This window comes from Cebidichthys violaceus, unplaced genomic scaffold, assembly GCF_023349555.1.
Source record: "Cebidichthys violaceus isolate CVI_PGR_0920_01 unplaced genomic scaffold, fCebVio1.0.p SCAF_25, whole genome shotgun sequence".
Classification (NCBI taxonomy): Eukaryota; Metazoa; Chordata; class Actinopteri; order Perciformes; family Stichaeidae; genus Cebidichthys; species Cebidichthys violaceus.
The window spans coordinates 1,572,139-1,599,663 of NW_027176428.1; the positions used below are offsets into that span (position 1 = coordinate 1,572,139).

The 27,525-nt window shown below is 43.6% G+C and overlaps 1 protein-coding gene across 5 annotated transcripts; it reads right to left on the reverse strand.

Annotated features, from left to right (window-relative positions):
- Positions 1-209: 209 nt before the first annotated feature.
- Positions 210-27,209, reverse strand: itih3a.1 (inter-alpha-trypsin inhibitor heavy chain 3a, tandem duplicate 1). Of its 5 annotated transcripts, none has more exons than XM_068720626.1 (22): positions 27,050-27,209; positions 26,751-26,780; positions 26,505-26,531; positions 13,034-13,185; positions 12,846-12,950; positions 12,589-12,751; positions 12,279-12,389; positions 12,028-12,156; positions 11,770-11,886; positions 11,523-11,691; positions 5,239-5,364; positions 4,583-4,764; positions 4,286-4,471; positions 3,494-3,633; positions 3,162-3,322; positions 2,953-2,982; positions 2,693-2,824; positions 2,180-2,293; positions 1,885-2,086; positions 1,606-1,781; positions 1,389-1,500; positions 210-1,232 (listed from the first exon to the last, which is right to left on the reverse strand). In XM_068720626.1, exons 1-22 carry the CDS (start codon positions 27,161-27,163, stop codon positions 1,091-1,093), a joined length of 2,820 nt encoding a protein of 939 aa, XP_068576727.1. In that variant the 5' UTR covers positions 27,164-27,209; the 3' UTR covers positions 210-1,090. The 5 variants fall into 5 exon arrangements, with proteins under 5 accessions (XP_068576727.1, XP_068576732.1, XP_068576728.1 ...); XM_068720631.1 differs by lacking the exons at positions 26,505-26,531; positions 26,751-26,780; positions 27,050-27,209 and adding exons at positions 14,139-14,162; positions 14,275-14,310; positions 16,223-16,431 and having other exon boundaries at positions 13,034-13,191; XM_068720627.1 differs by lacking the exons at positions 26,505-26,531; positions 26,751-26,780; positions 27,050-27,209 and adding exons at positions 14,139-14,162; positions 14,275-14,307; positions 16,223-16,426 and having other exon boundaries at positions 13,034-13,191.
- Between the last annotated feature and the right edge of the window lie 316 nt (positions 27,210-27,525).

A 27,525-nucleotide genomic window follows, 5' to 3' on the forward strand; every position in this document is an offset into this window, starting at 1 on the left:
GTGGTGAACAAATAGAGATCCTGTAATTCATTATAATGAGAAACTTTCTCAAAATAATGGCTTAGCATCTCATAATTAATAATAATAATAATAATAATGAGTCATAATTATGAGATACTGAGTCATAATGATGAGATACTAATTCATAATTATGGGATAATGAGTCATAATTGTTACTGTATATATAATAATGAATCTTGAGGTTTTCTCTTTTGTTAACGTATTTATTTCTTCTCCACGGTTGATTAAAGCAATACAAAGTGTAAACCACCAATTAAGCGTTATATGATAATACTTCCTGTAGTAAAAACAATAATTAGAAAGATTTGGTACACAGAGGACATTTCCTTTTGGACTGTTTAACCATGATGAAATACTGCAACAGTATACGTACTTTGTAAGGGCAATGCAATATGTACTAAAAGTAAAGTATGTAAAGTATGTGATTTAGAACGCAGCTTGGATGTCTGATAGCTCAAAAGGTAGAGGTCAAAAATTCCAAGAGGCAAGCAGAGGGGTTCAAGTTTGAGCCAAAAATGCGTCCACTTAACAATAAAGCTCTGAAGAATGACAAACAAAGAAACAAACGCTCACCACTGTATGCCATTCAGGGACTTCAATGGAAATAGTGAAATAAAGACAAAAGAAGAGACTAATGATTGTGAATACTGAGAGCTAATGTAAACTTTCAACAATTACTTGACAATTAGATTTGATGGCAAAGAAGTGTATAAAAGTTAATTTGGTATTTGAAATACACAGACTTATATAACTCTATGACAGCCTAATATTGGAAAGCTTTACCATATTATTTATGTCATTAGTAAATCCATCGGCCTGCGTTCTAACTTTCACAAACCGCACACATTATAATACATTTTTAGTGAGTAGTGTCCAGTGATGAGTATTAGAATCATAAATGCTGTACTGTCATAAATAAAAAGTGCAATTATCCTGGTTTTCATAAATGTTTGTTTCAGCATGTGTATAATGTTTGATTGAAGACACACTGACTCACTGTAATGTACAATCTCTAACCACAATAATGTGGCCCCAGTGCATTGCCACGGATATTTTGAATTTTTAAGATTCAAAAAGTAGCCTTAAAAAGCCCAGACACAATGTAGTCTGAGGCTCTTCCATCAACGAGGCCTGCTCCATCATTGTTAAAAAACCAACAGGGAATATTTTCCCCATTCTTCACATCCCTGCTGAAGTCCTTCTGCCAGTGTCTGTGTAGGAGATAAGACAAAAAAACATGATGAGGTGAGCATATGCAAAAGGAAATGCTCTTTTACCTTGCATGCATTATGTGTGTGTGTGTGTGTGTGTGTGTGTGTGTGTGTGTGTGTGTGTGTGTGTGTTTAAAATTGATGAGGCATGTTTACCTGGTGACGTTGAGTATTTGTCCCTTCACGTACATGGTGGCATCTAAATTCTCCTGGACCTCACCTGGACGCAGGTCTGTCACCTCAAACCCAACCCCGTGGTAGAACTGACCTGGAGGAAAATATTTTTTGAATTATTAAAAATTAGGAATCAGTAAACCTAAAAAAGCTACGCAATCAATGCATCATAACACAAAACTTTCTCGCAGTCCTTTACCTAGCAGACCATGAACAGAGGCAGACAAGTGGTGGCTGTCCAGGGTGTAGAAACCCAGGTAGTCTTGTTGGTCATGGCGTCTCTTCCAAACCTTTGTGTGTCTGATGACCATAAATCTAACCGAGTGCCTCAGCGTCACTGTCAGTTCGCAGTTCTTAGTTAACCTGAAGTCCATACTGGAGAAAAAAAAAAAAACGTTACCTATTAAATAATTATACAAATCATTAGTTTAATTCATGTGCCATTGTCCAATAATATTTGCAAGGCAGTGTTACTTACTTCATTTCTTTGATAGAGGCCGTATCAGACCAGAGCAGCTTGATCTGTTTGCCCTCGTGGAAGATGAAGATGTCCTGAGTGCTCACCTCGAGCCTCAGCCCCTGCTTCTGGTGGATGATACCAAAACGGCCAAAGTAGGTGTTGTTGTTACCATCCTGAACGACTTTCTTCTTGCCAATAATTTGGCCGTTCACCACAAAGCCTGATAATAATGACAGGTTTGAGTTATTTTTCTTCCACTCTCAACATTTCTCACAAATAAAGAGTCTTGTTTTTTAGTAAACTCACGGCTGACCTGATTTTGGGTCTCTAACCAGATTGAAAATGGTTCCTGGTTTGTCGTTGATGTTGAAGCACAGAGCGTCATCTCTATCTGGCAGCTCTATCATGAAGTGAGGATCTCCGTCCACTGCAAAAGCATCATTAAAATATCATGTCGGACAGAAACCATATGTAACAGTCAAACTCAAGAGGGTTTGCTACCCTGATTTCTTCAGTATGAAATACGTACATACATATGTGATGAATCCAAAAACAGCTGGTGTAAAAAAACAAAAAACAAAATAGAAAACAAACCAAAACAAAATAAATATATGCGACAGGTGTCATATCATTGGATCTGATATGGCTGATAAGGCTGTAATGATTTCATTGTAGACAGAATAAAACACATGATTCCTGTGTTCGTTGAGTCTTGTATGGACCAAGAAAAATATTTAACCGAGGATTTAAGTACAGTGACCTGAACGACGAACACATAAATATGTTAGAATGATGTAATAGTTAAACTACTGCATTAAAGGCTTACCATCTGATTGGCTACGGGAACTGCCACCACGGGAACTGCTACCACGGGAACTGCTACCATGGGAACTGCTACCACGGGAACTGCTACCACGGGAACTGCTACTACGTATTTGGGAACTGCTGCCGCTGGAACCTGTTATCAAAAACAATAAAAGCATACAAAATTGTTCCGCCCAAAACGAGATTTATAAATGGGAATGTCCTGGTGAAATAAAGGTTAAATAAGGTATTCCACATAATTAAGTTAAAAGAGTGTCTTACCACTGTGTCTCTCTGCTTTCTGTCGCTGGTCTGTGAAACAGGGCAACAATTAGAAAAACACGTAACACATAGTTGTCTTTGGCATGTTCTACCTACTGATTCAACACGTTTCTAATTATGTGACAATATGCTCTACATTTGAAATAAATCGACTATTTCTTCTAATCAGCTTCTAACTAATTAAACCTGGCCTGTTGCATTTCCCTCACCCTCAGTCAGTTTATCAGCGATGAGAGGGCCGACTGGTCCGTCCTCAGTTTCAGGCTTGGTGACCACCATGGAGGTGAGAGGGGTGACAAAGTTGTATCGTAGAGACAAGTCCAGTACCTTGGCTGTCACATTGTCTTTCTCTTGCTGAGTACCAATGTCACTGGGAGATCAAAGAGGAAGAGAAAGCAGAGCAGTTGATTGTTTAATAATGACATATAACGCACATGATGTGCTATAAAAAGCACATCTGTCACAGTTCGTGCAGAAGCCTGCTTCAAATCTTGGTGCAGTTACAAAACAAAGATGGCAGACACCATTCAGAAGAACAAACCGGTTCTCCAGTAGCTGTTGGATGGTGAGGTAGGCCCACAGACGCTCTGAGAAATCCCCAAAGATGTACTCCTGGTCTGGGTAGATCACATCAAAGTTTACCACACTGGCCTTTCCCTGCACCTGGAAGTCTTCCTCAGGCTAATGAAAGAGCAGAAAGATGAGAGATTTAATTTATTAAATTTAGTATTACTGACGGGAGGAAAGAGTCTACTAAACCTTTTCAAAAGTTTAATTAATGTTGGAGCATAGATACGCTCCCTTTAGTAGGTGTAATATTCACTATGTTTACCATCTTAGTTTTGCATGTTATCACACTAATATTTGCTAATTAGTAAGAAGTATGACTGAGGTTGATAGGAATATCAATCTCAAATATTGGACAAATTGAAATATTGACCTGATGATAAGTTAAGGGACCAATTCAGTATGATTAATCCTCTGGGGACCAAGATTGTTTAATTACATGGCAATCTTCTTAAATTGTTGTTGAGATTTTTCAGTGACCATCCCTTAAGAGAGTGAAATAGGACCATCATGGCACAGTGATTTGATCCCTACTGAGACCCTGAGATAGTATAGAAGAAACTGAAACTGCTAAAGTAATAATACTGTACCTAGACTGAGACAATCTACTAAAGTTCAATTGGTTCACAATATCATTCTCTCCATTAAATATTAAGAAACAGGAACTGTCTAATATGAGAGCAAGTGCACATATTGTTTATTCATCACCGTGACCACATAGTGTCTTACTCATGATTTAATTGACATATTATTGTCCTTTTCTCACCCCCTGGGCAAACACCTCCACCAGGAAGTTATCCATGTCACTGTCAGTCAGCCGACCGGCCACCACGATCTCTGAGCCATTAAACAACTGGCTGTAGTGGTTTTTGGTCAAGAAGCCCACTGCTTGGTCAGCATAACGCAGGTCTACCTCCAAGAGCAGAGGGCTGGACACCTCCTCATAGAAACCCTGGAACAAAGACACACTCCAAATCATGCATTGTCTCTTTCACACATATATATATATATATATATATATATATATATATATATATATATATATATATAGTAAATACCTTACCTGGAGTTGAACGGCTGCATCTGAACCCTCAAAGATCCTGCGGGCTACTCCTTTGTTTTGTCTGGACATCACATCCAGGAAGGAGTAATCCACATCATTTCCAAATCCAAGAGAGAACAGAGTCATCTTCCCTCCAATAGCAGAGCCCACATTCTCCTGAATCCTCTCCAGGTTGGACTCCCCTACATGTACACAAGCAGGCACACAACTGTTATGTATGAGCACATAATGACAGCATGCAGTTTAAACAAGACTTAAGTTACTCAACTTACTTCTAAGGTTTTTCAAGAGCTTGTCAACCTTTCGAAAAGTTTGAATTCTTTTGTGATTCAAATTGTTGACAAATCTGTAGGGGATGCAGCACACTAACGGTTTGTCTTTATTCACAGACAACTTTTTAATCTTAAAAGGATCTTCCTCAGGTATTTCTTTGCAAACAGAAAGAAACCAGAAAGGATAAAACCCTTTTGACTACTTTCTGAAACATCTACTTATCAAAATGTTTATGCACGGTGCACAGAATCACCCCCTTTTTTATATCAGAGCAAGCTACATGTCAGACTTGTTTTAAGCTGTTGTGCTTAATCTACATGTAGTGAACTCTTGACGTATAACAATGGAATATTAAAATCTTAACTTAAAATGAAGACATTTACCGCTGTTTGGCATCCCATCAGTCAGTAAAATAATCATGTCCGCACTCCTCTCTGGAAGGTTCTTATCTCGTCTTTCTCTCTCCAGTATGCTCACTGCCCTCAGTACAGCGTCATTGATATTGGTGCCTGAAAAGTAACAATACAATGATTAACACAGACTTTTGTTGAGATACATTATTGAAGAGGATATAACTACAAATAAACAACAAAATAATTCCTGTTGAGCATAAGATGAGAAGTTCCACTCTCATTTCATTTCAGTACCGTGCCTCCTACTTCTCTTTCTTCTTTCCTTTCTTTTCAAACTAACCCACACACTCACACACACACACATATACGCCGTTAGGCTTATTTCATACACACGTGTGTAAGTGCGGCCTCCATTGTGTGTCTTATTCCCCGGTTAAATAATCACGGCCACGCCGCCATTTTTGGAGTTTTGTGCAGCGTAATCACTTTTGGGACTACGTCTGCCATCTTGCTCCCTCTCTCGCTCCTTTGTTCCACCCCCTTTTCCACACACACACACACACACACACACACACACACACACCTCACTACGTGATTGTTTTTTGCTTTTCGGTAGTATGCTTGTAGTTGTATAATAGATATTTGTTGATTTATATTATTGGTGTTAATCAGTATTGTTAAGTATATATATTTATATTTAAAGGAAAAGTTGATGCGATTATTTTGTGCATATGTGTTGTGATAATAGCTGGATATCATAGCCTGTGCTCTAATTCAAACCTTCACTGTTCACTCTGAATGTGGAATAATACTTTGACTATTGACATTTTGAGTGAACACCAATTTTGAGAGTTAATCAACAGTTTGGTTATTGGACCGTGATCCCATGTCACAACTTCAGCCAGGCTTTAGTTTTTCATTTGTCTGTCTCCTGTTTTGCCACACTAACTCTCATGTCATTTCAGAATCTGCCACTCCCCCCCGCTCTGCACTAATTGCTGATTTCATTTCACCTGGCCTGCCCCACCTCCATACTCACCTGCTCCTCATCAGCAATCAGCCCCTCAGTGTATATGTACCGGCCCATTTCCCTCAGTTCTCTGCCAGATTGTCTAGTGTGTTTCCCTTGCTATCCAGCAACCTGTCATTCCGATTCTGATCCTGATTATCCGTGTATTGACCTGCCTTTTTGGACTTTGGACCTTCTCTTTTGCCTGCTCCCACTGGATTTGTTTGCCACGCGGGTTACTACCTGGTTTGACATCTGCTGGTTATTAAACCCGGTTTCTACACCTGAACTGTTTTCTGTGTCGTGCTATTGGGTTCTTGTCTGTCGTTTTGTGATACCTGACAGTACAATCTGGCCAAAAATGAACCCAGCCGACATGGAGAAAATAAGGCAGGAAATGGCAGCACAAGCTGCTGCCCTACACCATCATGAGAAGCAATTCACCGCTATGGCGACGGCTCTCCAGGAGACTTCTGCACGCCACAACCAACATTTGGAGGCTCTGAGCAATCAGCTTCAGCAGCTCATACAGCCCAGACAAACGCCAGCGGTTTCACCACCCACCAGTCCTTCTGTTCCCACTGTTCTGGGTCCAGAACCCCGCTTAAGTGCTCTGGAGCGCTTTTCTGGAGCTCCAGGTACCTGCTGCTCTTTTCTGACTTTGTGCAAATTGACTTTTGAACTTCAGCCTCTCACATATCCCACTGAGAGGTCAAGAGTGGCTTTCATGATCACCCAGCTTACTGGGCGGGCTCGGGACTGGGGCACCGCTGAGTGGGAGAAGCAGTCGGCTTTCTGTTCTTCTGTGACTGCCTTCTCTGAGGGTCTTCGGAAGGTGTTCGATCACGTTACCCCTGGTCGAGAGGCTGCTCGTGGACTGTTAAACCTGGTTCAGGGGAACCGGAGAGTGACTGATTATTCCATTGAGTTCCGGACACTTGCTGCGGAGAGTGACTGGAACGCTTCCTCCCTGACTGACGCTTTCTACAACGGCCTTTCTGATGGCATCAAGGATGAGCTGGCGGCTCGGGATCCTCCGACTGATTTGGACACGCTCGTCGCCACGGCCATCCGCATTGACGGGCGTCTCCAAGAAAGGAGACGAGAGAGAGCGCTGATCAGTACTCCCCGGAGCCTTCCACGTCCTCCATCATCGCCTCCCACTTCAATGTTTTCTCCTCCCACCGGTGCCTCTGGAGACCCGGTTGAACCCATGCAACTTGGCCGGACCAGGCTGTCAGCGGCTGAACGACAGCGGCGCCAAAGGGAGAACTGCTGCATGTACTGTGGGCAGGGAGGTCATTATGTGTCTTCCTGTCCAGTAAAAGACAGGGCTCACCAGGAATCCAGAGGGCGCTGGTGAGCCATATCATGAACTCTGAAATGCCCTCTCGTCCACTACTTCACGCCCAGCTCAACTGTAATGGACAATCACACGCTGTCTCTGTCCTCATTGACTCCGGGGCCGATGCCAACCTTCTGGATCGTGGTCTTGCCATGCAACTGGGTATTAACCAGGAACCCTTGGTCGAGCCTATCAAGGCGACTGCTCTGGATGGGCGCCTCCTCTGCACAGTAACCCACCGCACTGTTCCTCTTCATCTGGGCATATCTGGTAACCACACTGAATCACTTACCTTTCACCTGATAAATACTCCTCAGCACCCAATCATCCTGGGGTTTCCTTGGTTAATAAAACATAATCCACATATTGACTGGGGGACTGGTTCCATTCTACAATGGAGTGAACATTGTCATGCGGTCTGTCTGAAATCTGCTTTGCTACCTGCCTTCAACACCTCTTCCTCTAATGAGCTCCCAGATCTCTCAGGTGTCCCATCCGAGTACTATGACTTAAGGGAGGTGTTCAACAAAGTACGGGCCACATCGCTTCCCCCACACCGCCCGTACGATTGTGCCATTGACCTCCTCCCTGGCTCATCACCGCCAAGGGGGAGACTCTTTTCTCTGTCAGCCCCTGAAACCAAGGCCATGGACGACTACATTAACAACTCACTGGCAGCAGGCATCATCCGTCCCTCTTCATCCCCTGCTGGAGCCGGATTTTTCTTTGTGGATAAGAAGGACAAATCCCTCCGACCCTGCATCGATTACCGCGGTCTGAATGATGTCACCATTAAAAACCGGTACCCCCTCCCACTCATCTCTTCTGCATTTGAACTGTTACAAGGGTCTTCTGTGTTTACCAAGCTTGATCTCAGGAATGCCTATCACCTTGTTCGCATCCGGGAGGGGGATGAGTGGAAGATGGCGTTCAACACCCCTAGAGGCCACTATGAGTACCTGGTTATGCCTTTCGGACTCACTAATGCTCCTGCAATATTCCAAGCCTTAGTGAACGATGTGCTCCGGGATTTTCTCAATGTGTTTGTATATCTTGACGATATCCTCATCTTTTCAAAGACTGAACGGGAACATGTGCAGCATGTCCGCAGTGTTCTCCAGAGACTCCTAGAGAACCAGCTGTTTGTGAAAGTGGAGAAGTCTGAGTTCCATGCCACTGAGGTGTCGTTCCTGGGATACATCATTTCAGTTGGACGTATTCATATGGATCCCACCAAGGTTAAAGCGGTGGCGGATTGGCCGGTTCCCACCACTCGGAAGAAGCTTCAACAGTTCCTTGGGTTTGCCAATTTCTATCGTAGGTTTATCCGCAACTATAGTTCTGTGGCAGCTCCCCTGACAGCCCTCACCTCCCAGAAGATAGCCTTCCAATGGTCCCCTGCTGCAGAAAGGAGGTTCAAGGAGTTAAAATCACGGTTCTCTTCTGCTCCCATTCTCATCTTTCCAGATCCTGAACACCAGTTTGTTGTGGAAGTGGATGCGTCAGACTCCGGGGTGGGGGCAGTCCTGTCTCAGCGGTCAGCTGAGGACCAAAAGTTACACCCATGTGCTTTTTTCTCCCGCAAGTTGTCCCCAGCAGAAAGGAATTACGACGTCGGAAACCGGGAGTTACTGGCTGTCAAACTGGCTCTCGAGGAGTGGAGGAACTGGTTGGAGGGGGCAAAGCATCCGTTTGTGGTGTGGACAGACCACAAAAACCTGGAGTACATCCGGTCAGCCAAACGGTTGAACTCCCGTCAGGCCAGATGGTCATTATTCTTTAATCGTTTTGATTTTACCCTGTCTTATCGCCCAGGTACAAGGAACGTCAAACCAGATGCCCTGTCCCGTCAGTTCCAGTCAGACAACTGTCCCACACAGCCTGAGAGTATCCTCCCCACTAAGGTGGTCATCGGCGCAGTTACCTGGGACATTGTGGACAAGGTAAAACAGTCCCAGGCCGACCACCCGGCTCCCAGTGCCTGCCCTGATGATCGTCTGTATGTGCCTGTGAGTCTCCGCTCTCAGGTCCTCCAGTGGGGACATTCTTCTCGCCTTGCCTGTCACCCAGGGGTTAGGCGCACCCTAGCTCTGCTAAAGCAACGTTTCTGGTGGGCTTCCATTGAAGAGGACACCAAGGAGTTTATCGCCGCTTGCCAGATTTGTGCTCAGCATAAGACTGCTCGCCATGCCCCTTCTGGTCTTCTTCAGCCACTGCCTATTCCTCATCGTCCATGGTCCCATGTCTCACTTGACTTTGTCACCGGACTGCCTCCCTCAGAGGGTAACACCACCATTCTGACTATTGTGGACAGATTTTCTAAGTCTGCTCAGTTTGTTCCGTTGCCAAAATTACCATCTGCCAAAGAAACAGCTGAACTTATGTTACATCATGTTTTCCGTCTGCACGGCCTCCCCTGTGATATTGTCTCAGACCGGGGGCCACAGTTCACTTCTCGTTTCTGGACAGAGTTTTGCCAGCTGTTGGGGGCCACGGTCAGCCTATCCTCTGGGTTCCATCCTCAATCCAACGGACAGACGGAACGGATGAACCAGGAAATGGAGACTGCCTTGCGTTGCATTGCATCCCAGACACCGACCTCCTGGTCCAAACAGCTTCTGTGGGTGGAGTATGCTCACAATACGCTTCCAAGCTCAGCAACAGGGCTTTCTCCTTTCCAGTGCTCTCGGGGATATCAACCTCCACTGTTCCCGGAGCAGGAGCGAGAGGCCAGGGTCCCAGCTGTCCAGGCGTTCATCCAGCGCTGTCGGCGCACCTGGTGGCGGGCCCGTTCTGCTCTCCTGCATTCGTCCAACCGGTACCAGAGAAATGCCAACCGCCGTCGGATCCCTGCACCCTGCTACACTCCTGGTCAGAAGGTTTGGCTGTCCACACATGACCTCCCACTCCGGGTAGAGTCTAGAAAGTTGGCCCCAAGGTTTGTGGGCCCGTTCTCCATCACTAAGGTCATCAACCCTGCTGCAGTCCGTCTCCGCCTTCCTCGCTCCATGAGAATTCATCCCACCTTTCATGTCTCCAAGATCAAACCCGTAAAGGAGAGCCAGCTCCAGACCCCCGCCACCCCCCCGGCTCATTGACGGGGGTCCTGCTTACTCTGTCCATCGTCTCATCAAGTCACGACCGCGGGGAAGGGGTTTTCAATACCTGGTCGATTGGGAGGGTTATGGCCCTGAGGAGCGCTCATGGGTTCCAGCTCGTAACATCTTGGACCCTGACCTCATCTCAGCTTTCCATAGGGACCATCCTGACCAGCCCGGTGGGACGTCAGGAGCCGTCCCTAGAAGGGGAGGTTCTGTCACAACTTCAGCCAGGCTTTAGTTTTTCATTTGTCTGTCTCCTGTTTTGCCACACTAACTCTCATGTCATTTCAGAATCTGCCACTCCCCCCCGCTCTGCACTAATTGCTGATTTCATTTCACCTGGCCTGCCCCACCTCCATACTCACCTGCTCCTCATCAGCAATCAGCCCCTCAGTGTATATGTACCGGCCCATTTCCCTCAGTTCTCTGCCAGATTGTCTAGTGTGTTTCCCTTGCTATCCAGCAACCTGTCATTCCGATTCTGATCCTGATTATCCGTGTATTGACCTGCCTTTTTGGACTTTGGACCTTCTCTTTTGCCTGCTCCCACTGGATTTGTTTGCCACGCGGGTTACTACCTGGTTTGACATCTGCTGGTTATTAAACCCGGTTTCTACACCTGAACTGTTTTCTGTGTCGTGCTATTGGGTTCTTGTCTGTCGTTTTGTGATACCTGACATCCCAGGATGGTGCCGTGTTATTATTATATTATTACTCTTATTGATATTAATAATTTTATTAATGTCAATAATTTAGTTTTCATACTTTCATACTGATAACCAAACACACTCCTGCCAGATCCCAACAAAGTGCACAAAAAATATGGCATAAAAGTTGCTACCATTTGCTTTCCTCTTACTTCCATTGTCTCTTAGTTTCCTGATGTAGGCAATGGCTTTCTCCACATTTTCCTTTGTTGCCTTGGTAAGAGAGTTCCTCCAGGTGGCAATTTTATTATCAAACAGGATCAGAGCAAAGTGGTCCTCCTCGTGGAGGTCTTTCAGAATGGCCACCAGTGCATCGCGGGTCTGCAAAGGTTCCCAAATTCACACATATGCATAGTGATGTTTACAGTATGTGGCTTAACTACACAAAAAGTATTTCACCTGTGCAATCTTTGTTCCACTCATTGATCCGCTCCTGTCAATGACAAACACCACATTCTTTGGGACTCTGGGCAGGTCAGGTGGAGCAAAGAAGTGCACAAAGTATCCGTTCACAATCTGAAGGGAAATACAGAATATGATTAAGACTATTATGGAAATATAACACAAGGGCACAGCTATGCTCACCTTTGGGCGGCTAGGGAAGTAAAACTAAGATCAGAAGTAAAATACTAAGCAACGTCTTTGCTGGCCGCTGACCTGAAGCTCCCCAAGGCCCTCTTTTCGTTTCACATCATACTTGATGATGAAATCTCCATCAATTATGGTGCCTTCACATCCTGGACATTTCCTCTGCTGCTCCAGTGTTGGTGAGAAAGAGATGTGTGCCTGAGAGACAAAGAGATTAATTTCAGTTGACATTATAGGATGCATAATTTATGCTACCAAAAGCATCATAAAGTTCTTAAAAGTCTATAAACAGCAGGATAGAAATCTTTCTAACCCTTTACCTTTGTGTCTGTGACGGTTTTCTCCACCAGGGGAAGCAGCTCATTGGAGAGGAAGGTTGCCGTGGCCTCAACAAAAGCAATGCCCTGGGGCTCATAGATGTTTGTCACAATCTGTCTCCACAAACACACACACACACAACCACACATGCAAAAATTATCCCTGAGGCAGATCAATTGTGGAGGCATTGTCATGTAAAGTCTCATTAATGTTAACACAAGTTCCTCCTCACTATATGCACAACACACATTTCAGCTCCTCCTGAACAGTATGTCATTATTAAGAAAACTGAATGAGGAAAGCGTGTCCCACCTGAAACTCCTGCACCGGTTGTTTGGGTTTAACTCGAGTCAGAATCTCATACTGGCCTAGATTCCTCTGAAGGAGCTCCTCGTAGGTCAGAATGAAAGTCACGCTGCTTTTGGCTGCGATGTTGACAGACACTGAAAACTTCTCCATCGTCCTTCCAGAAGCTCTGCAATAATGTTCATGTGTTACTTTAATGTGATGTTCACACCACCACCGACACAGATTCAGTGCCTTCTGTAACATATTTCAGTCCGACTCACTTGACCAGTCCAGCAGTGTGTCCAGAGGAAACAGCCTTCTCATACTGTTTCTTGGCTTTCTCTTTCTCCTTCACCTCCCCAACATACACCTCGCCATCAATTTCCCTGTGAGGAACAAAGACACTTGTCAAAAGGTAAAGAAACACACGATCTATTCCAATAGTCAAAAGTACTATATTCTGACTGACATGCTGAAGTTGACGATGAAGGCCGTCTTGGGCAGGTCCACTTCGAAGAAGATTTCCTGGGAGGAGTTTGCCTTGTTCAGAGCCCTGGAGGTCATGACGGTGTGGGCGAAACGAGACATCACCGTGCAGTCCACTTTCACGCTGTACACCTCCACCATCTGAAAGGATGGACAGTTTCACATTCTGCCTCATTCATTGTTATTCTTTATTTGTCCACTAGATGCCCTCAGACTTCTCTACCACCCCCACCCACCTGTTTCCACTTATCCCTTCTCAGCCTAGATCATTGAAGTCACAATGCTGCTTTCCATCTAAACCTGTCCCTGTCTGCTCCATTCATGTTTCATGGACTCTCATTTGATTCTGTTCAGACTTTTCCCTCATGCCAGTAGGCCTCTGTATTTTCATTATCAAAACTTTCCTGTCTGACTGGTCTGTCTACTTTATCCTCCCCTTGTCGAGATAATTCACAATATGTGACACCGAAAGAGGAAAACTTGTCATTCTTGTTGAGTAAAATGCTTTCTAAAAAGTGTCATCAATAATAAATCAAACACAAAAAAAAATCTAAAACATATTATAGCAAGACCATTGGCCAAGAGAACAGGCAGCTTGTTGTTGTTGTGGCTCTACTGAATTTCGGATCAGAGGTCATGAGAAATGTTCCCAAAATATTCATGCCACAAAACCCAGAGAGGTCACTTTAATGTAAACATAACAAGTTGAAATGTTTAGAGAAAGGAATAAAGCACAGAGGGACAAATCACTTCCAGCATGTTTATTATCTCCAGCAAAGCAAAGAGAAGAGAGAAATACATGGCAATAGACACTGCGGGGGCAGAGAGTGGAACAAGAGACATCTGGAGGCAATGAGGTTTATAGAAAATGTGGACTTTTGCAAACAGTAACAATACCAACACTGTGAGATAGAAGCTACCAGTCATCTTGACCATGGCCTTGAGTGCATTGAATTATTATATCCACATTTCACTATTAATGTTTAATGATACATGAACATGCATGTAGAAATGCCTTGTTGTTAAGAAAGGTTGTACCTCTGTTTTGACTTTATAATTTTGTATTTATATCAAAATTGTTTCCTTACCTCCACAGAGCTTGTGCTTCTTTTCTGTAGAAGAAAAAAAAAAAGACAAGAATATGCAGTTTATTTTCAGCAGGATGAAACGAACATCAGCGTGGTACTTTATATTTTTGTTAGTAACTATTTCAATTGTGAGTACCTTCATTAACCTGGGGCCCATAGTTTCTCCGGTCTCCTGGAACACAATATATGACTTAATGGTTATTGGGAAAGGAAAAGCAGGACTGGAGAGAGATGTGCACCAAATAAATAACGATTTGCCAACACTACACTTGATTGTACAATGTTGGACAAACACTGCATCAGTAGTCCCTATCTGAGGCTTCCATGATATGATCATTAAAGTTGCCTCTCTCTTTCACAAGACGTCTTTTAGAGCAATTGTTTCGAGTAGATTACGTAAGCGGGGTGTTGCCCCAGAATCAGACAAAGAAATTAAGACAGGCATGGGAAAAGAGTTGTGGATGTAAAGGTCACACAACAATCAAGCTGGCAGGAATAAACAGGGAGCGGCAGACTGGTTGCAACATGAACAAGCTGGTGGACAACTAATGGAGTTGTGAGTTATGACAAGGTCTGAAATGACAGAACATTGTTAGTTAACTGAAGCGTGGGTGGTCTGAAGGCCACGAGAAGAGAGGAAGAGCAGCGCAGCAAGCATCACAATGACACACCTCCTTCTTGGTCGAAATGCATTATTTGTTGCAGCTGCATTGCCTTTTGGTCTATTGAGCTTTTAAGGGCAATAAAAAAAATGCGTGTCTCTGCCGCTTCTTTAATGGGTTTCTAATTGTGAGATTGTTGATTAAAGAATTTTTCAGCCTCACCGATGACTTTTTAAACACAAGGGTTTAGACAGTGCTGTGATGTATTATGAATAGTATGAAAGGAGCCAATAACGCACTTCTTCCCTCGTCGACTCTTTGATTTAACCTGCTCACGTTATACAGCGCCATAGCGGCCTCGGTCTTAACAGCAGCTTCGTTAGTAAAACAAGAAACACCTTTATTGATGGCCAGCAGGGACATTCCGTTGTTGCAGGATTACCACAATCCCTACAGTGCTCAGCTAGCCGATAACTCTGGATATTTCTGATCTAATAATGTCTATAATTATTTACAGTAAGAGATACAATTGCAAATACTGGAAGTAGCCTATTTCAGTTCTTCGCTCTGCAAAGTCCTGCGAGGTGCGTGCCTCGGCCACAATGAAGAAAAGTAAAAAAAACAAAAAACACCTTAAGTCTCAAAAAATCTCTAAAACATAAGTTAGATAAGTTTTTACGTAGAACGTGACCACTGCACACACTTGGCAGGAGAGCACCAAGTCATGCAGGAATAATTTTAAAGATGAGGCCTACTAATGAAGCTGCTGTGACGGCCAAGGCCACTAGAGCCAATTATGGATCAATAGCGTGATTGTATCCTCTCATACTATAGTGCATCACATGATCACTGTCTAAACTTTCATGTTTAGACAGTTAAGTTGGTGAAACGGGTTTCACCAACTTAATGAAGGAAACCTTATTGACGTGCACTTCTCTCAGACTACGGTAATAACAGATCACAGTCCATCTGACATCACTGATGAACCTGGTTATTATCTCAGATAAAATGTTTCTTCTTTTTTCCCCCTTCTTCTTCTTCAGAGCAGCCTGCGCATGCGCACAGTGGGGAAACGGTCCAAAACAAGAGGGAGGAAAAAACGAATTAAGATTCGGTATTTTTTCATTATAAGTATTGAAATACTGATTTCAAAACAATGCAATTAATATCCCTTTTAAAGACTACAAACACCGAAAACCCCCGCAATAGATAATTAAATCATAATAATTATTATTATTTTTTCGGTTCCTGATTAAATTAAATAGCCTCAGTGAATGATATACTTATCTTTTTTTTCCCGGGAAAACACTTTCTGCTGCCAGACACGCTCTGCACGTCAATTGCGTGCCTATGGATTTAGATCAACTCTTACAACTGAAGCTACAGGTTCTTATAAACTGTGTATGGACTGATCGCTAGCTGACCACAGAAAATAACAAAACAGACATGTGTTTGCATGCAAACGCTGCACAACTTAAATACCTGTGAGATCGCATTTCTGCGAGAAACGACCAGGGCTCCCCGGGCCTGAGCTGGAAGCCAGACGCAGACACAGATCCACAGCAGCATGACTCTCCACAGCGCAGACATGATTGGGAAACAGTGTCGCCTCTGCCCCGGGGAAGGCTGAATAAAAAATATGTGGAGGGAATTCGAGGCATGTGGGGATAAAGTCTTCGGTCTTCCCGTAATAGTTTTACTCCACCCACACACTGCCGGAGGAGGGGCCCTCTGCAGCCCTTGATTTTGTTTGAGTCAGAGTTTCCCGTAAACAAACTGAAATGATGCTCCTCCAGTCAAGAATTGTTCATAGTTGATTTCAGGATGTACCTGTGTGTGTGTGTGTGTGTGTGTGTGTGTGTGTGTGTGTGTGTGTGTGTGTGTGTGTGTGTGTGTGTATGTTTAGCCTGTGTTTATTGCATGCTTTGACGTCACGTAAATCTAAGGGATTTATCTTTCATAAATGTATTTATTCCTTATGCTGAGATCTAAATACGTTGGATTACAGCATCACAAAGTGTCGACCCACAATGAAGGTGTATTTCCTGCAGTAAAACAGCACACAATTTTCTTTTTGGACGTGAAGACATGTTTAAATAATTTGTTACCACTAAGGTGACATGAAACTTAAACATAAATTCAGTCAGGAAGACTATCTTTACTCTTCTTTTCATTCATAGTCTCTCTCTCTCCCTGGGATTACTTGACCAGCTCATTGTGGGTGTTCACTTTAAGCTAACCAACCAGATTCTGCAGTTTGCTTAAAGCCAATCACATTGTAGCTGTCAAACTTGAAAACGTGTTCTCCTCTCTGCTGCTGTCAGTTGTCATTTCAGCTCAAAGCAGATGCGACCATCCTCCACCCCAGTCACCTCCAGTCAGCATCACAATCATGCTCCTCATTCATCATCAGATTGCAGCAACTCCCTTCATCACCACCATCACCACCGCCAGTGTCTGGATTGGGTTTTTCTCAAAAATGACAAACTTTAACTTATCTTATTTGTTGTACTCGACAATGTTGGGAACAATGAAACACTGAGATGAAATGAATAAGTCCAGCCTGAGTCCATTGCAAAGAACTGTCCCATTTATTTTAGTACAAGAGATTCTGCTCACTCTCAGTTCCTCTCACCATTTTGGAAAAGTGTTACCATTTTTACAATTCCAGCAACTACACTGATAGAAACTGAAATCGTGAATGAAGCCTGCTTGCCTTTGGGTACAAGATGTCAAAGCATTCATGGTTGTAAGTACAGGCAGATTTGAATATTTATTGTATGAATTCAAGTTAATTTCTTCTGTGGTAGACATGGATGCCTAGCTTGTTTTTAAACTGTTTTAAAAAGGCCTGACACAACGTAGTCCGTTGCATCTCCGTCGATGAGGCCTGTTCCATTGCTGTGAACGAACCAGCAGGGAACGTTTTCTCCGTTCTTCACATCCCTCCTGAAGTCTCTCTGCCAGCCTCTGTGGACCGAGACAGAAACGTCACACTTGTTATTCATTTAGGACACACATTGCATGCAAACTCTTCCCCGCTGAGATGGGACACACGTATATCTGTGTATGTCGGTATAGTATACCTGGTCACGTTGAGCTCCTGTCCTTTCACATACATGGTGGCGTCCGGTTTCTCTGGGACTTTACCTGGACGCAGGTCTGACACCTCATATCCAATCCCGTGGTAGAACTGACCTGGAGGACGACCCACCATTTAAAGTAAATATCATTTTCAAATCAAATCATTCTGGCCCTGTAATTTTCCACCAGTAATTGCCAACTACAGTAAAAAATTATTTGAGCTTTATTATATCTGTTATACTGTAATGTCAAAAAGATTGAAGTATCCCTCTGTTTATACTGTGTTAAATGCAGACAATTGTTTGATTCTGGCTTCAGTTTTGTAACCTTTTTAAACCATATCTTGTAAAAACTTCCAACTTCTTTGACAAGAAGGTAAACGACATCAGATCCTCCTTCTCTCAGCCCCTCTCTCCCTGTCCTCCCTGTCCAATCCTGCCCCCACAGCTCTCCCTCCCATCTCCACGCCCCATCTTACCCTATCTGGCTCCTCTCTCCCCTAACGAGGTCCTCAACCTTGTTACATCTAACCGCCCCACCACGTGCTCCCTTGACCCGATCCCTTCCCCTCTTCTTCAGTCTATTGCGACTGAACTCCTTCCTTTCCTCACCCACCTCATCAACACATCTCTTGTTTCAGGATGCTTTCCCACGGCCTTCAAGACTGCCAGAGTTACCCCCCTTCTGAAGAAACCATCACTTGACCCCTCTGATGTCAAGAACTTCAGACCGGTTTCTCTTCTACCCTTTCTATCCAAAACACTTGAACGTGCTGTCTTTAACCAACTGTCTTCCTATCTCCACCAGAACAGCCTTTTTGGACCCCCACCAGTCCGGGTTCAAAGTGAGTCACTCGACAGAGACGGCCCTCCTTGCGGTGACAGAGTCGCTTCACGCCGCGAGAGCTAACTCTCTCTCCTCTGTCCTGATTCTCCTGGACTTGTCTGCGGCGTTTGACACTGTGAACCATCAAATCCTCCTCTCCACCCTTGAGGGGATGGGTGTCTCAGGCTCTGCACTCTCCCTGTTTGCATCCTACCTGACGGGTCGATCCTACCAGGTGACCTGGAGGGGGGCCGTGTCGGAACCACGCATGCTGACTACGGGGGTTCCGCAAGGCTCAGTCCTGGGCCCCCTTCTCTTCTCGCTCTACACAACATCTCTGGGTTCTGTTATTCGCTCGCATGACTTCTCCTACCATTGTTATGCCGATGACACCCAGCTGGTCTTGTCATTTCTCCCCGGTGACACCCAAGTGGAGACGCACATCGCTGCATGCTTGGCTGACATCTCGAAGTGGATGACGACACACCACCTCAAGCTCAACCTAGACAAAACCGAGCTACTGTTCCTGCCAGGGAAGGGTTGCCCGCACCGGGACCTGTCCATCACCATTGATGATATCGTGGTGACGCCCACTCGGACTGCGAGGAACCTGGGTGTGACCCTGGATGACCAACTGTCATTCTCAGCAAACATTTCATCCGTTACACGCTCCTGCAGATTCCTGCTCTACAACATCAGGAGGATTCGTCCCTTCCTCACTGACGAGACGGCGCAGGTTCTCATCCAGGCTCTTGTCATCTCCCACCTGGACTACTGCAACTCTCTACTCGCTGGAGCCCCGGCGTCGGCCATCAGACCTCTGGAGCTTGTCCAGAAAGCCGCAGCTCGCCTGGTGTTCAATCGCCCCAAGTTCTCCCACACAACTTCCTTTCTCCGTTCTCTACACTGGACAGGACAGCAGAGTCGCTGCCCATCTTTCGGCGCAGGCTGAAAACCCACCTCTTCAGGAAGTGCTACCCTGAGCCTTCCACTTAGCACTTATTGTATTCATACTAGCTTGTTGCACTTATTGTATTTGTATTACTTATAGCACTAACTGTTTTTCTTGTTTCTGCACTGTACTTTGGCTCTGAGTTATGCTCTGCTTCATGCTCTTAGATGCTTGTTTGGAAAAGGAAATGTACTTATGACTTCTGGTGACTAGTAGTTCTTTTGATTACCAATGTTGAATGCACTTATTGTAAGTCGCTTTGGATAAAAGTGTCTGCTAAATGACCGTAATGAAGTTCCTCCTGTGAGTATTTGTGAAGTAAAGTAAATCTAGTATTGTTTTATATAATTCTAAGGTCTCACACAGGGGAACTATCCAGTTTAATTTGAAGCCACAATTGAAAATTGTTGGGCCATTGGAGTTGAGCGCAGAAAGCTGAAAATATTTATATGATTATTAACTCACTATAAAGCTCTGTAAAGCAGAGGGGAGCTGCAGATTTAGATTGCAGATTCTTTCACTGTTCTTATTTTATCATTTCCTAAGTGGATGAATGATGAGGTGGACTTCTGCCTGGGCTGGAACTACAATGTGCAATTATCAAATTTTCACGATTATGACTTGCCAAATGTACTATTTACAAAGCGAACTATAAAATGAAGTACTCCGCTTAGCCTCTAAGTAAGTCAACAGCGGGCCAATCCCCAAACAAAGTGACAGATATAGAAGCAATCCATCCATGGAATTCAGAAATGCAATCCATATCACTTGTTTTGACCTGCTATTACATTTTAAAGCGTGTAATCTATGTGTGTCATGTTGTACCTAGCAGGCCGTGAACAGAGGGGGAAAGGAGGTGGCTGTCCAGGGTGTAGAAACCCAAGTAGTCCCGGTGGTACGGGTGCTTCGCCCACACTTTGTGTAGCAGGATGACAAACTTGACCGAATCCTTTAGAGTTACTGTTAGGCTGCGATCCTTGGTCAATAAAAGATCCACGCTGGAGGAGAAATAAGGGGAAGGGGATGAAAACTATTCATCCTGAACTGGATTTTAGTTTTCACATGTAGAGAGATAGCTCTCCGTGACTTCCTTACTTGAGTCCTTTGACAGAAGCTGTATCAGACCACAGCAATTTGACCAATTTGCCATCCTGGAGCACTGAGATGTCCTGAGTGCTCACCTCCAGCCTCACCCCCAGAGTCCGGTGGACGATGCCAAAACGGCAAAAGTAGGTGTTAACTTTACCATCAGGAGCAATCTTCTTGTCTCCGATGATTTGGCCATTGACCAAAATACCTGAGGAAACAACGTGGGATTCAGTCACTCACTGTTTAACTGCTTGGTATGATTTACCAACAGATATATGACAAGTGTCCAAAATCCCAGTCTACAAGGAGTACACATGTGTAGTGAAGTCATGATGATAATCAGGACTCAAGGCTGACCTTGTGTTGGGTCTCTGACCAGGTTGAAAATTGTTCCTGGTTTATCGTTGATATTGAAACACAGTGCGTCCTCTCGGTCAGGGAGCTCTATCATGAAATGAGGATCTCCATCCACTGCAGGTGACACCAGTAGAATGACAATAACAAACACAATGGAGATGACTTTGTTCTGCTGATGACAACATGTCAACAAGACTAACAGTCTACAGTCAGATAGCTGCTCTGTGAGGCTGCACATATAGACACAATGGTGCTTCTTGCTAAAAAAACAGCATGTTAGCAAACATCAACATACTAATACGCAGATGTTTAGCAGGTGTAATGTTTATCATGTTCACCATTTTAGTTTAGCGTGTTAGCATGCGCTAAACAGAAAATACAGTTGAATTTGATGGGAATGTCATTTGTTTTGCAGGTGTTTGGTCACAAACTATGGTATTGGATCTATCAAGTATGAGATATTTCACTGCATAGGTCAAGATTTTGACCTGATGATGGCGCTCATTAAAAAGTCAGGGATCACCAATGTCATCAGGACTCATGCTCTGAGGACCATGAACGTCTGCACTAAATTTCTTGGCAATCTATCTAATGTTTGTGGTGATGGACTGACAGACCAACTGACAAACTGACAGACATCGCCATCCCCAGAGCCATGCAGCTACCATTGCTTAAATTGTACTTACCAAAATATGTGGGTGTTGCCTGGTGATAATACATAGGGGGTGCATTCATAGGGGGTGCATGTGCATATCGATGTACTAGAAAAAGGAACAGTTCAATTTAAAATTTAAAGCAAGTACGATGAATTGACTTAATCCCAGAATTATATTTTTATGCTGTATGGTTAAAATAAATGGTCTTACACATTCTCTCTGCTTGTTGTCTTTGCTCTGTCAAAAAAACAAAAAACAGATGGACAAGTTGAATAAATATAAATAATATGTTGACATTTTTTTTACCCTCTCTTTCTTCCCTCACCCTCAGTCAGTTTATCAGCGACGAGAGGGCTGTCTGGTCCGTCCTCAGTGTCAGGCTTGGTGACCACCATGGAGGTGAGAGGGGTGACGAAGCTGTAATGCAGAGACATGTCCAGGGCCTTGGCTGTGGCATTGGCTTTCTCGTCTGCGGCTCCACTCTTGCTGCAAGAAGGAAATAGTACTGAAGTTGCCACATACGACACTGACATTCAGAAAACCACAACGGAATCTATGAATTAACAATACAAGATTCATTATGGGCCCTCAGACGATGCCCAAAAAGTATCATTAACAAGGTGGTCATGCAACCAATGGGAAACAAAGATGTCAGGTGAATCCAGGTATCAGCATATGTGAAATTACTGAATAACAGACCTCTTCTCCAGTAGTTGCTGGATGGTGAGGTACGCCCATAGACGCTCTGTGAAATCCCCAAAGATGTACTCCTCATTTGGGTACATCACGTCCCAGTCCAAAGCACTGACCTGGCCCTGCACCGTGAAGTCCTGCTCAAACTATAGGGGAGAAAAAAGAGAGATAGATAGATAGAAAAAGATAAACACACGTTTTCACTCCAACTCAGCATTGTCTCTAACTTTCTGCCATTTCCTTCTCCTCACCCCTTGGCCGAACACTTCCACCATGAAGTTGTTCAGGTCATTGTCCGTCAGCCGACCGGCCACCACAATCTCTGAGCCGTTATACAACTGGGTGTAGTGGTTGGTAGTCAGGGAGTCCACTGCGTTGTCAGGATAACGCAGATCCACCTCTGAAAGTAGAGGACTGGCCACCTCCTGGTAGAAACCCTGGAACAAATATATACATACATTGAATTACATGGAATTGTAAAACATTTTGATATAACTAGTTTTTAATTATAATTGTATCTAAAATAGTTTTTTACACAATTGTAGAAGAATGTGACATTATAGACTGCTGCAAGGATGACTTATTTTTGTTGGCCAACCAATGAAGTAAGTGGTTCCCTTGACAAAAAGTCAATGTGATTTTTGTATTGCATTTTAGATTTTTGCAGAAAATAAGCTCTGTGGCAAATCTAAGTTCATGATACTTGCATGCTTTGTTCAGCAAGATACAGTTCACAAATGAACACAGTTTTTTATGATTTTTGAAGGGTAAATACAATCAGCAGAAGTAAAAAGCTAACGTTAGCCTTTAAACAAACTACGCCACGGTTGGATGATTTCGAGAATACATAACTTAGCTGTGAAGGAGGACTAGTCGGTGTGATAGTGTTTAGTAGTCCCATTTAGCCACCTGTTAGCAACTGCCTTTTTTTAAGACACGTAAAAGCTTCAAAATTCAAAAGAGGGTTATTTACTGACGTATTTTATTTCGCAGAACAAAACATTAAAATATCCTAAGCTTGTGTTAACCACAGACCTTATTTGAGGCATCTAACCAAAAACCCATCAAAAGAAATAGAAAAGGTGAGGGAAAAGAAATTGCTTTAGGGTTTTAGGACACATTCAGCAGCACTCTATCTTTATACATTAGCTGGTATTATTTACATTTAACAAAAATCTTAAAGAATTGGTTTAAAAATATATTCTTAGCCTTGAGGCTCCACCTGAAGTTGAAGGACTGCATCTGAACCCTCAAAAATTCTGCGGGCCACTCCCTTGTTTTGTTTGCTCATCAAATCCAGAAAGGAGTAATCCACATCATTTCCAAATCCAAGACAGAACAGAGACATGTTTCCTCCGATAGCAGACTGAACATTCTCCTGAATCGTCTCCAGGTTGGACACCCCTACATGTACACAAGCAGGCACACAAGTGTTATGTATGAGCATATAAATGTGTATTTATGTACACACTCTGCATGCTCACCAGAATTTGGCATTCCATCAGTCAGTAAAATAATCATATCGACGCTCCTCTCTGGAAGCTTCTTCTCCTGCCTGTCTTTGACCAGCATGTCCACGGCTCTCAACACTGCACCATTGATATCGGTTACTTGAAGGAAAACACACAACAAATGATAAAATGTTTAGTATGAGAGTGTATTTCTATCATTTAAGGAGTTTAGATGACATTTAGCATTAAAGTTGTAAGACTTGTTTTTCTATTCACCTCCACTGTCAAATATCTTTCTGACGTAAGCCATGCCTTCAGCCACCATTTCCTTTGTTGCTTTGGTGAGTGATTCCCTCCAATGTTCAATTCTTTGATCAAACTGGATGAGGGCAAAGTGGTCCTCTTCGTGGAGTTCTAGGAGGATGGTCAGCATCGCCTCTCGTGTCTGCAAGGAGTAACACGGTCAGAGGTCAAAATGTGTGCATGCGGGCCTCAATAAATCGGAGACACATTACCTGTCGGAACGGTCTCTCACCTGTTCCATCTTTTTTCCACTCATTGATCCGCTCCTGTCAATCACAAACACCACATTCTTTGGGACTCTGGGCAGGTCAGGGGGAGCAAAGAAGTGCACAAAGTATCCGTTCACAATCTGAAGGGATGAGAATCAACAAAGAGCAGTAATGCACACGAAAGAATGAAAAGGCAAAAACTGCAAGAATTTTCCCCTCTAAAATGTTGTTGATTCATTTCACATTTGTCAATTTCTTAATTTTATTATACAACTCAGCCTCCAGAAAAACAACATTACAGTGAATCTGCATAGTTTTACATGATTCAAATGTGCATTCATCAGCAGATACTGAGTATTTATTGACAGCTGACCTGAACGTCCCCCAGGCTATTTGCTCGCTTCACGTCATACTTGATGACAAAATCTCCGTCGATGAGCGTTCCATCACAACCTGGACACTTCCTCTGCTGCTCCATAGTTGGCGAGAAAGAGATGTGTGCCTGACAAAGGGATAACGATACGACTAGTTTAGCTTACTCTTGTTTCTTGGATCAATCATTTTATTGAATGTGGAGAAAAAGAAGTGAGGATCTGCAAGACAGATTAGAGTCAACTTCTTTAAGACCTGTCGTATTGTGTACCTTGTTGTCTGAGACGGTTTTCTCCACCAGGGGGAGCAGCTCATTGGAGAGGAAGGTTGCATGGGCATCCACATAAGAAATGCCCTGAGGCTCATAGATGTTTGCCACAATCTGTCTCCACACACACACACACACACACACACACACACACACACACACACACACACACACACACACACACACACACACACAGAGACAGAGATCATTTGTAAGGTAAACTCATTCAGAATATCTGAAACGATCAAGAGAGATTTGAACATGAACATGGATTCACCTGAAACTCCTGCACCGGTTGTTTGGGTTTAACTCGAGTCAGAATCTCATACTGGCCTAGTTTCCTCTGAAGGAGCTCCTCGTAGGTCAGAATGAAAGTCACGTTACTTTCAGCTGCGATGTTGACAGACACTGAAAACTTCTCCATCTTCCTCCCAGAGGCCCTGTGATGAAACACAGACACCAATGACAGCCTCTCGTGTCAACATGATCTGCCCTAAGTCAGTGAAAGTTTAGATACAGTATGCGTTTTTGAATACGTATGTCATACTGTGATATGACTCACTTGACCAGTCCAGCAGTCTGTCCGGAGGAAACAGCCTTCTCATACTGTTTCTTGGCTTTCTCTTTCTCCTTCACCTCGCCAACATACACCTTGCCATCAATTTCCCTGCGAGGAACAAACATGGAGAACTAACTAATTAACTGTATCATTGAGAAAACTCATCTTAAGTGCACGACTTTTCAAACAGAAATGGTCATAATGCAAGCAGGAGTGTGGACGGAGTGGAAATCAGAGTGGAGACGGACTGACATGCTGAAGTTGACGATGAAGGCCGTCTTGGGCAGGTCCACTTCGAAGAAGATTTCCTGGGAGGAGTTTGCCTTGTTCAGAGCCCTGGAGGTCATGACGGTGTGGGCGAAACGAGACGTCACCGTGCAGTCCACTTTCACGCTGTACACCTCCACCTGAGACAGAAGGACAGGGAGCGATTGAAACACTTCTACCACAAGCACTTCACATACAGCATTTTTATACAATGAAGCACTGTAAGATCTGCTGTGGTTTAAAACTGAACTGCACCTGGGTCCAGTAAACAGCATGCTATCCTGATTTGTGCCAAAGAAAACCATAACACAACTTTTCTTTTTTTTTTTGAAGGATATTATGTCACTGATTCCACATTGGGAGTGTTGTGTGAGAGCGATTTGGTGAGTCAACCTGGGTGCTGTATCCAGGGATAGTGTGAAAAATTGAAAACTCAACTCCTTTTCAATGAATTTAGTTATTTTCAATCGTTTTATTGACAGTATTATGACCTGTTTATCAATCTGCCAGAGAAGGATATATTGATTAATAGAGTTCATTATTCTTCCCTTATCTTTTTCTGTTCGTCTCTGTTAATTTGCATTCCATTACCCTTACAGGACAAATAAAGCATTGAACTGAATATTTCTAATCACCATCATCATCAATACATACAAACAATACTAGCGGATTATTCTCTTACCGTGGCCTCATCTGTACTTCTTTTCTGTAACAAAGAAAAAAGAAAAGGGAGATTCTTCTTGGAGTTGGAAAATCAAGACTGCGCATATCTGGCAATTTTATCGGCCACTGTTGCATCATGGTACCAAATAATATGAATTATCAACATAGCCTCGTTCATTTTTCACATATTTCACACTTTGGAACAACATTTATAGTTTAATATAAAAGGACTGTCTGTCTTTAAATTGTTTCTCACAAGTACCTGCAGTGATTTGGCAGCTCCTCTTGTCTCCTGAAATACAAATACAGCAGATGCCAAGATAAGCATTACATGAACCAACTTATCACAAAAAAACAGCTTTACATTCTGTGTCATATATACGTACAAAGAGGAGAAGCTGGAAGGCATAATGTGATAATAAAACCAAGTCGGATTTAAGTTCCAAACTAGTTTGAGTAGAGATAATTTGGAGAAATCAAGAACCACCAGAGAAAATACTTTTGCTATAAAACAATGTGGTTCCCAAACTAGGATCAGAAAAGGTCAGTGTGTGAAGTTACCTGCAGAGCTTCATGGCCCCCGGAGATGACCAGAGCCCCCCGGGCCAGGCCGGGCAGCCAGAGGCAGGCGCTGCCCCACAGCAGCAGCAGTCCAACACCCTGCAGTCCAGACATGACCAAACTTCCACTGAACAGTGTCTGACTTCAGTGCTGAGAAAAAAAAGCTCTCTGTCCAGGAGGAGGAGGAGGGACAAAAAGTGTGTTTGTGAGTGCATTGGCCTAGAGTATTGACCAACAGACCTGAGCTTAAAGTGCAGGAGGCCCTGTAAACGTTGGTGAAAATATCTGTGCTCGGGCTGAAAAGTGTGTGAATGTTAGTTGGACTGACACTAAACTTAAACCTAACAAGACGTTTGGCAACATGACAAGCACCAATAGCGTTAGCATGTATTAGATATATGATTTAGCGTAGGCAAATACAAACACAGTACAATACGTCACAACAGTCAGTTCCTATTGCAGCAAGATGTCTGTGT